Below are 11,022 nucleotides of genomic sequence, written 5' to 3'. Positions count from 1 at the left end.
GAGTGGTAGGTATTTGGCAGCGATGCAAGTTTTCTTTACCAATTATTCTGATGTGAATACTTTACACTTGTGTGAGTAGTGACCCATCAACGTTAAGGATTATGACAAATTAAAGAGTTTTCTGTGAAAGCAGTAAAACTTCAGGCAAAAAAATCTGTATGTAGTTTATTATGGGTCTGCCATGTGCCATCACCACCCAGAGTCATTCTGTTCACCTTTTGTTTGGTGAACACTGGGAAATCATGGAAAGCCAGCTTAATAAATATGTGACAATCTGTAAGATAGTCACAGAATGAAGTTATGAGATGATCTTTTATCTCTGGGGCACATAAGTTTAATCTCTAACTACAGTACCTCATTTGTAGAGTGTTTAGTACCCACAATTGTCTCCACAAGACCTATGAAATCAAATTCTTCAAAGATTTTAAATTAAAATAAGAAATTACATCTGAGGGGGGAAAATTGCAGTTTCTATAAATTAGTCATTGTGAATTAAACATCATTCTCTAAAATCTGTGGCAACTTCATGGGTAGATTATAACCTGTAGAATAGAAACCCATATGTCTCCCATTTAAGTTTCTCAATATGTTGGGTTATTTCAATAATTTATTTTACTCTAAGGATGAACAATTTGTGTAAAAATCACCTGTTTTTATAAACCTCTTTTTGTTTCAGAAGGAGATTAATATAAAAATATTTAAGTTACGAAGACAGGGAAATTATAGGACAGGGATTTTATTCTCATCATAACTAGATCTTGTTACTTTTCTATTTGCTTTGTATTGATGGCTGTTGACATCTGAGCAACAGAAACAACTTTTCTGGGGAATTTCTCATACAGGTATGCATGTATTGCATATCCTAGAATTGACTGGGTTAGCCTAGATTTGTCTGTTTTTTCTGATTTCCTTAGAGAAGGTTATAACCTCAGAATTATAAATGAAAAATGCTAGTAACTCTAACAACCTCAGTAATTACTAAGTTCATTTTAATGTCATTGATGGGCACTTAGAGGGTTTTGTATATAATTATATAGAAATACAACCTCTCCACATCTTCTGCCAGAATATGGAATGCAGGGATTCTTTCTTCAAATTCCTTAGCTGCATGCTCAAGCTACCAGGTAAATCATTTGGGCAGTGGTTGAACACACAGCATTAAACTTGTTGCTAAAATTATAACAGCTATGAAGTTCAAATGAAATCTGTTAATCCAGGTGGGGGAGAAGGTTTAAGCAGGAGAAAAAGGATTTGTCATGATTACAATAGAAATGTAAGGTTACAAGGATATGGAAGAGGTCATCTAGCCCATCCTCCTGCTCAGAGGTATATTCCATCTCTAAGAGACACTTAATCTCTTCTCGAATCACCTTCACTGGAGAATTATGACAAACACTTCGTATAATCTGATCCAGGGATTAAGTACATGTAACAGAAAGGATATTTTTTTATCTACAGTGTACCCTGTGCTATTCTTCAAGAACACATCCAGCCTAAACTGAACTTCTATTTCTGCAAGAGCAGCTTGACACCAGGTTGTATTAAGCATAATTATTGTGGGAATTTTCAAGGCACTATTATCGCACATTTCAATATTTTAATTCTCATTTGTGAGTTTAATATTTCAATTATGACATTTAATATTGCTGATATATTAGCTTTTGGGAATTGTAACTTTCTTCTACATGCCCAGTATAGTTTTTTAACAGCATGTTAGGAAGAAGGAAAAATGTCTCTTTTAAAATGAAACTTTGAAAAAAACATAAAATCCAGAGATGAGCTTTTGAGAGCACTCTACAGATTAGAAAGTCCAAAGGAGATAAAATGAAACTTGCTTATTTTTCAGATGCTTTTCTGCCATTTTCCTGGATGGCAATGGTGCCCTAAAAAGGAAGAAAATCAGTTATACCTTTACCAGAGGAAATAATAAAAATAAGAAAGGATCTTTCTTAGGGTAAGCTCTGTGACTCAGCTGGTACTTTATAGCACTTTACAAGTATATCTCAAAATTTTATTAACCAGAACTTAATACAAATATATTTCTTTAAACTGACAAAAGAGCACAACTTCAAAACATTTCCTACCTACCTTCAGAGCAAAACATAAAAAGCAGTTTCCTCCCCAGTATATTTTCACTGTCTGTATACTACTTAGTACATGTATAAAAAGCTTAAATGTATTTAAATGTATTTCACTGGGTGGACCCAAAAATATTCTAAGTGTTTCTTCCTTCATGCACTTTATGTAGTGAGCTTGGAAACTACAAGTTGATTGGAACACAATTATGAATATAAAAACTTTACACTATATTCACAGGGTATTGAGGCACGCTGATATTTTCAAATAACTTCTCTGCTGTGCCACCTGCAGCTGTCTGTGACTGTAGCCATGCCAGGCCTTTCAGCCAGCCACTGGATCCTCTTCAAAGGTGCCTCTGTCAATATGACAGATTCTATGCCTCCAGCTGGAGAGAGATGGAGACCTCCCGCCACCTCCTCCACAAGAAAAAGACTTGCTCAAACACTGATGCCTGCTGGAGTCCTTCCACACAAAAGTGTAACTTCTCCACATTTATACTTTGATCCTAAGAGATGTCTGTGCCACAGAATCCATTCCGGTACAGTTTATTTCTTGAAAATGGGTAGGATTTCACTGCCTGTTCTTTCAGAGTTGCACTCCTACACACTGAATCTAAAGGAATCCTTGATTTCAAATCATCTCAAAGTAGCAGTTCAGCTGCAACTATACTGAGGTAAACATCTGCTCTGACTGGGAAGTTACTGCAGTAAGTCCTTCAAGTCACAACCCTTCATTCTCATTGCTTTGGCAAAGTAAGAAGTGGTAAGACGTTTGCCTAGGGACTACAAGGCAGTAGGCTTTTAAAATGTTAGAAGTTTCATTATTTCTGAAACCCAGGAAAAAGGAACACTATTTGACCATAATAATTTGACATCGAAAAAATAACATATGTGTTGTTTTACAATAAAATGTAGGGTGTTAATAACTTTCAGCTATTGTGATTGTTACAATAAATAGTTACTTTAAAAATAAAAACATTATGCTTGCTGTGCTTATAAATTATGAGAGCTCTCTAAACACAAATTGATCAGAATGGTCTGCATGTATCATTTCTCTCTAGTTTCTAAGTTGAATAAATAGGAAGTGCAGTGAGATATGCAATGATATAGAAGTTGATAAATATTTTCAAATTTGTTTTTCCTCTGACATTAATGAAGACAAAAACATGCATGAATCCATTTGCAGGCAAATTTATTAATTTTTCCAGTGAATCTGTCAAATTATTAGACAACAAATGCATTTTAAGAAAATAATTTTATGTAGCAGTAATTTTTTTATAAGAAAACTTCTACTATTTTTCCTTTTTAGAAGACTTGATGAAAGTTTAGTCTTGGAAAAAACACAGAACAAAAATGTATCTGATTATTTTGTAGTAGGCTATGGATGAAAAGTGCCGTTTTAATTACTTTGATTTTTAAAAAACTTCTCTCACGATTTTTACTTCATAAAATTATGCTTCATAATAGTTACAAGTGGGCTTCAGTTGCACAATCGAGGTACTAATAGAGGGCTTTCTACTATCAGAGGTCTATGCTAGTGCTTGGAAAAAACTTTGGGATTGCTGTGCCATCATACTAATTTCCATGATTTTGTCTTCCAGGATTTGTGTAACCAATTCCACTGCTTGTCTTTCTTTAGAATAAATATCCGTTTAGCTTGAATTTAGGTCCTGACTATTGCATGACTGAGGAACTGCAAATAGGTATTTTTGCATTTTTTTCACTTGTATGTTGAGGAGCAGGCATTTTCAGGATGGAGCTCTGTGTACTCCATGCACATTACCAAGTCTGTTGTCTAGATGTTGACACAGTATGATGCCATGCAGTTCAGTCAGTTACACAAATGTTACACTAGACTTACAAAGGATATAAAAAAGGGGTGAAACCACAGAACAAGCACATTGACAATCAACATTAATTCAAATTTCAACATAAAAATGAGCTAAAGTGCTGCGTGTTAACACAAAAATACCTTATATATGAATACCTGGTTTTGCTTACGCTGTGTACTACTAGTACAGAAACCTATAGATAGCTATAGAATAAGATTTAGGACAAGTAAAGAAACCCCTCAGTTTATACAAGGTGGAATAGTTCTACATTGTTTGTTGCAGAAGTCTTTCTGGTGGTGCAAAGATGGGATGGAAATATTAGATTAAGCTCCAAAATAGATGCATGCATGCCAAAGTTCCTTTCACAGGTAATATGTCACTGGTAATTTCCTTCTGACAGAAAAGTGAAATTAGGTAGTAGAAGGATATAAGAAATGTATGTTTATCACTCAGTCAAATTGCCTGACTGGAACAATGTTTTACCACAATCTCTCTGAGATTTTCTGTGAAGACTTGGATAGGAGGGCTAAGAGAGAAAAGAAAGAAGGAAGAGGAGAGTGAAGGTTAAATACAAATATCCACAGTATAGGTGATCTGGCCTAACCTGTAGGCAGCAAGAAGCTCAGACAGAGGTTCATCTTCTCCTCAGTTTTACTCCAAAGCAGTTTGCTATCTAGTAGGAATTCTGCCTGTCTTTAGTACAATCAATAGGGAAGCATAATGAAACATGACCCCAGACACATAGCTGCCCTGGGCCAGACTCACTCAGCAGCAGCATATGGAGTAAGTAAGAGGATATGTAATGTGTGTGCCAGAGCTATAATGACCACATTACTGTCTACTGCAATCAGCACACCCAGCTTTCTTATTCTTCAGTGCTTCCCTCACTATTCTGAGACTTTTGAACTAGTGTAGTTTTTCTTGGATTGCCATTTTCACCTTAAGGACATATTAAAACTAATTCCACCAAGCACAGAAATAGCTATGAATACGGGGAAAAGCAAAAGATGTTGCCATCACTACTACAAATGTAGAGGTGGAGTGAAGGGCATGGTGAGAGAGGGAGGTGTGCTTTTCCCAGAAGCACTTTGTTTCTCTCATGTCTCCTGGTTTGAAAGGATTGAAATACATTCACATTCTTTTCACTTCTTGACTCCTTTATCTACCCAGAAATGCTCTGATTTTATGCATGCAGAAGCTCTTTAGAGTGCAGCTCAACCTGGAATAATAATGCAGTAAATGAAATAACAATTTTATTTCTACAGTTGCATTTGCTTTGGGGACAACTTTGCTCAGTGATAACTTTTCTCCAAACTTTTTAAACCAGTAGAAGTGTACTAAAACTTCTGGAGTGTTGGCCTTTTAACACGTGGAGTGATGGTTCCTGCAAGAGCAGAGACCAGCGGTCCTGGTAGCTCACTGACAACTCTATTAAATTCGAGATATGACAAGCATGTTTGAGCTTTACAGCAGCTGTTTCAGCACCTACATTCTCTATACAGGGAAAGCTATTATGCTTAGACATACCTGTCTAAATCTGAAAATCTAATCATCTATGTTGCTTCTAATATATAATTAGTTAATTATAATCTCCAAAGCATTGTTACTCAAATGAGTCATCTGTTAACTTGTTGAGAATTATAAATACATTTGTAGACATTTAAAACAATGGAATCTAGACTGCATGTGTGAAAGATAAAAGGTTAGTTATTAAACTTTGAGTGCCCAGTAGAAAACATTTTGACTCTCAGATAAGGGAGCTATGCAAAATTATGAATATTACAATAGTTCATTATTCAGAGGTAGTCAGATTTTTATATATGGTAATGCAGTGGGAAATACATTTAGGTATTTTATCTTCAAGTAAGGCAGTTCTCTTATTATTACTTTCTGACACTTTTGTATAGTGCAATTACTCAGGAAGTGCTGTGTCCATCGGGGGTATCTTTAAACAGTGATAAAATACAGATGAAGAGAAGCTTAAACAGAAAAAAGGACAGGAAGGGATCTGAGAGAGCTCAGCTAAACTGTTTTCACCAATGTACTGAAGTGGACAAGTCTATCAGTCTAAGTGGAAAACAGGGATGTCAAACTAGTTCACGCTCTTCTTGCATATTTTCTTACCCTTAAGTAAAATAAATCACCTATCATTATTAAATTTGCAATTTTTTTGGTAACAGGTTCTCATGATGACCTGAGAAGATATAGTTGTATAATGTCTTCTGTTAAAATTTGTTTCTACGTAATAAATAAGTCGACTTAATTTTTTTAATCTTACCAGTGACTACATGTTCCTTTAACCTGACTTTTGGCTGATCTGTTTACACATTTGATACCAGATTCATTCATAGAAACATAAATATATTTTCAGATGTGAGCTTTAAAAAGAAATTATTTCATATCAGTATGATTGTAAATGTGTACTGTGATTAATTGTATATGCTCACTAGGGCTGTGAAATAGTTAAAATACTTAATAAAAAATGACTTCTAAGTTATCATGCAGGTAGACTCCTAATAATAACTCAATTTTTATATTGAAATACAGTAAATTGAATTTTTTAATAAATATGATTGTGTCCGTGTAAAATGCAAGCATATGCTAGTGCTAGTTAAAGACTGAAGAATTCCTCCTAACAATTGAAACATAACTGGAGCATGATCTTTTTCCAGTATTTTGGATGACTAATCCAACAGCAGTCAAAGTGTTCAAATGAATGCCAGATCTTCAACAATTGCATTATTTTTCTGTATTGGCAAGAGCAATATGTACTGATGCTCTTGATGCATAAAAAGTAGACACAGCTCTTGGAATTTTGTAAATATTGTTTTAAAAATCATGAATACGCTTTCTAAAAATTGATCAGAATAATTCTATGTTGGGAGCTAGTAAAATGCTATATTCTATATAGTAAAATTTTCCTGTACCTCAATGAAAAATGTGTGACTAGATTTTGGAACTCAAAACTTTATTTTCCTCTTTAAAACTGGATTGAATATATATTAATATTAACATTAATAAATGAAAAATTTTAAGAGATATATGTTTAGAACACTAGGTAAGACCTGGTCTTTAAGAGTAAGTTTTGCAAGGGCTTTCTTGAAAAAAATAAAAAATAATATATTATTACAAAATCCCAACCAGTTAAGGATCTTTAATTTCATAAGAAAACTTCTTATAATGCATGGTCATATATTTTTAATATTTTGAATTTATTTATTATCAGCACTGTTCATTTTCCAGGCACAAACAAGCAGTTTGATGGCTAACTTGCACTGTGAATGCTTCTATGTGTATTTCATGACAATAACAAAAAAAAAAAAAAAAAAAAATCTCAGTTATAACAGCATATACAGCAATAAAATAATTGTGGGTCCTATTTTCATAAGTCAACTTCAAATATGTGTTTCAAGTTTGGAATATTTTAAAATAATTTGCTGGACTAAGGTCAAACTGTTTCAAAGATTTCAGGGTTACCTCCATCAGGGTTACCTCCAGATCTGTGTGTGCCTAAACACACATTTTATTTTAGAGTAGAACTTGATTTTGTAAACACTTAAGATTGTGTATATTTTTCTAAGATACACCTTTGTTACCTCAATGGGATGTTTTTTTTAGTAAAAGTAGTCACCTCTTTCTGCAATGACAGGAATCAAATAATTTTCCAGAAAAGCCTATATAGTTTACCACTCATATGTTATGGAGACATTTCCGTTAACACAGAGCAAATAATATGAAAAATAATTTCTTATTTAACTATTTCAAATGAGTCACTTTTCCATTACTCTGCATCTGACCTGAGAACCTGAATGTTTTTATTTTCAATACAAAGACATCAGGTAAGGTTGGAACAAACTAATCATAAATAAAACAATGCAGGTGAGCACAAAGGGTCTCACAACCACTGTCCAGTGGGTCACAAGAGAGTGGGCTTTATTCAGAGCAATTTTCTATCCTGGCCACAACTCAGGTCTGTAACTTTCCTTGAAGGTTCAATGACAAAAATATTGTTTCACTTGGGCTGTTTCCCAGGCAATAAAAGTAAGTTTCTAAGCTTATTGATTAAAACACAGGAGCTCATTAGATAAGGTGAGTTGCTGAGAGCAGACAGTTTTTATGATAAGCTCCAGAGCAGCTTAGCTCAGGTGTTAACAAGTATTTCTGAGATTGTAGTGTGGTGGGGGAAAGCTGTACCACCACAGCTGCTACTGTACATGTAGGAAGGTTGTAGGAACTGGGAGCCCGGCTTTCTTGACTCTGACTTTCCAGGCATCACACTGATTTCCGTACAAAACTGACAGTGGAAGCAGTGAGGTGAGGGAAGGAGAGAGACAGGCTGGCTGGGAAGGCATAGCTCTCAGTGCTGTGGCAAGGTTTCAGCTTTCATTCCATATACACAGTTGATGTGTGGATTGGGGGATTATTTTTACTAGACTAGTTTTTGCTTGGCAAGTAATTAGGGAGTTTGCTGTGATGCTGCTCTAGGTTACCAGAAGCTGTGCAGGAAGGACTATTTTAAACCAGTGGTAGATTTATCATGTCAGGAACCACCCTCAGAGGAGAAACCCAAAGGGCAATGTGCAACACAATGGCCTGCCTGGGATGAAGAAGCCACAACAGGGAAATGTGGAACACAAATCGTGTTTTATTTTTATTTAAGCTGTATAAAGACACTGGGCACGAGGCAAAGGTCATAGAATCACAGGATCTTAAGGGGTTGGAATGGACCTTAAAGAACATCTGGTTCCAAACCCTCTTCTGCGGGGCAGAGACGCATCTCTCAAGGACAAGCTGCTCAAGGCCGTTTTCAACCAGGCCTGGTTCACCACCCGGGCTGGGACATCACCCCAGCCTCCCTGGGAAACTGTTGCAGTGCCTCACCATTCTCACGCAGAATTTCATTCTAACATGTAACCTAAATTTCCCCTCTTTCAATTTGTACCCATTACTCTTTGTCCTATCACTACAGTTCGTGACAAAGAGTCCTTCTCTGGCTTCCCAGCAGGCTCCCAAGATGGATGGATGCTGTGATGGGATGAACTTCATAGATTAATGAAATATTCTCGAGAGATCCACAAGGATTATCTATCCAGCTGTGAGCTCTGCACAGCACATCCCCAGGAACCACACCATGTGCCTTCCCGGGGAACAAGAGCTGCAGGCAGGCTGGGGAGCAGGACTGCTCCTAAACTGCTCTGTTGAGCACATGGGAGCCGCATGAGCAGGCAGCAGGTAGATAAAGCTATTACACTAACGCTCCAGAGCAGGCCGGCCACCATCTGGTGCCGCAGGGAGCGTGTGTGTGTGCCCGTGTGCGAGGCCGGGGCAGCGCCTCAGGGCGACGCCGCCACTGCGGGCGCCCGGGCCCGGCCCCGCCCGCGCCCCCTGCGCGCGCCCGCGGCGAGGGGCGGGGCCGCGGGGCGGGGCGCGCGGGCTGCGGCCGCGCGGGCCCCCCGCCCCCTCCCGCCCGCCGGTGTCGCCGTGACGCCGCGGCGGCCGCGCAGGCGCAGAAGCGCCCGCAGCGCCTGTTGTATCCGGCCGGCGCATTTTCTCCGCTCCCCGCCTCCCCCTCTCCGGCCGTCCGTCGCTCCCGCCCGGAGCCGCGGCCGCCTCTGCCGTGCACAGCCTCCCCTCCCTCCCCGCGCTGTCCCCGGCCGGCTGCGCCTTCGATCCCCCCCGGCGCGCCCCATGAAGCGATGGCAGCGGCCAACTTCGGCAAGATCCAGATAGGGATCTACGTGGAGATCAAGCGCAGCGATGGTGAGCGGGCCGGGGGGGGCGGCGGCTGCAGACACCCTCCCCCCCGTTCCCCGCATCCCGGGCGGGCGGTGCCGCGCGCGCGGGGCGCGGGGGTCGGGCGGGGCCGCGCGCGCCGGGGCCCATTGTGTGCGCGGGGCCGGGGCGGGGCCGCGCGCGGCGCGCGCTGCGGTTGTCAGGGGAGCGCGGGCGGGGCCGGCGGGGACCCGGGGGGACCCGGGGGGACCCGGGGGTGCGGCGGGCACCGAGACGGGCGGGGCGGCCCTGGCTGGGGGGCGGGGGGGCGTTCCGGGCGTGGGTCGGTGGGAAGGGAGCCGGGGAGCTTTCGGTAGCGAGGGAGGAGGGCCTTCGGGGAGGGGATGAGGTGATGGAGAGGGGGGGGGAGGGAGGGAGGAAAGGCCTTTCCTTTGAAAGGGTAACTTCTTGTGTGCTCTGAAAAATGACACAACGGTTCCCTGACAGGAACGCTTTTGGACATTTCCATCACTTGGCATAAAGCATGATGTTATTATTTCAGATGTTCTTTGTGATTAAAATGTAGGAAGAGTGCTTGCTGTATATGCCCGTGAGTTGTAATTTCTCCGTTGAGGATCCAGTGTTTCTCGTCTTGCCCAGCTTCTCTTGGTGGGTGGATGTGTGATGCTGTCTGAAAATACATGTGAACCAAGAAGGCGTGTGTGCCAGGTTTAGGGTGCTAACTCTTCATATTTGTCTCTGGACATATTCAAAGCCCACAAAGATGTGTTCTTGTGTAACCTGCTCTAGGTGACCCTGCTTGTTAGAAGGGCTGGGCTGGATGATCTTCAGTGGTCCCTTCCAGTATCAACTGGTGTGTTAGGAGACAACTGACATGGGAAGTTGACTGAATCAATGACAGGTCACTCATTACTTCAGCTCTTGGATTTGAGTGGGAATATGTAATCTGTTCTCAGCCTCTCTGAGGTCTTTGAAGCCTTCTGAACAGGGGTGGGGTTCTGCTGGGATTTTCCGGAAAGGTTTTGTTGTTATTGTTGTTGCTGCTGTTGTTTTGTTTTGTTTTGTTTGTTTGTTTGTTTTGTTTTGTTTTGTTTCTTTCTTTTTTCTCTCCCCTGGGATCCAGAGGGTTGCTAAAGAGTAAACAGATGGCAAGAGAGGGAAAAGGGATGTGGAGGTCCAAAGCTCTGAAGCTGTCATGGTTCTGTCATGAGACAGGAAAAAAGCCACCAACAAGCCTTATGCAGCTTTTCTTTCTTGTGTTCCCTGCTGCAATTCAACCCTACAATAAAATAATGGTTGGTGTTGGCTGAACACAATTGCACCCAAACCCTCAATTTGTGCCAAATGCCTTGCCTGCCACGTGAAGAATCTGATCGGTC

At 40.3% G+C, this 11,022-nt stretch overlaps 1 protein-coding gene across 5 annotated transcripts in view; it reads left to right on the top strand.

Moving 5' to 3' along the window:
* The first annotated feature begins 9,381 nt into the window (after positions 1–9,381).
* Positions 9,382–11,022, top strand: part of KIF2A (kinesin family member 2A) — a 56,367-nt gene continuing 54,726 nt past the window's right edge. For 2 of the 5 annotated variants that reach the window (XM_056513748.1, XM_056513745.1), the window contains exon 1: positions 9,382–9,670. In XM_056513748.1, coding sequence (XP_056369723.1) covers positions 9,607–9,670 — 64 coding nt within the window. In that variant the 5' untranslated portion in view covers positions 9,382–9,606. The remainder of the gene's footprint in view (positions 9,671–11,022) is intronic. The other 3 variants (XM_056513749.1, XM_056513747.1, XM_056513746.1) reach the window with 2 other exon arrangements.

Source organism: Oenanthe melanoleuca, chromosome Z (assembly GCF_029582105.1).
Source record: "Oenanthe melanoleuca isolate GR-GAL-2019-014 chromosome Z, OMel1.0, whole genome shotgun sequence".
Classification (NCBI taxonomy): Eukaryota; Metazoa; Chordata; class Aves; order Passeriformes; family Muscicapidae; genus Oenanthe; species Oenanthe melanoleuca.
The sequence above is the reverse complement of the archived record's forward strand: the minus strand, read 5'-3'. Positions and strand labels throughout refer to the sequence as shown.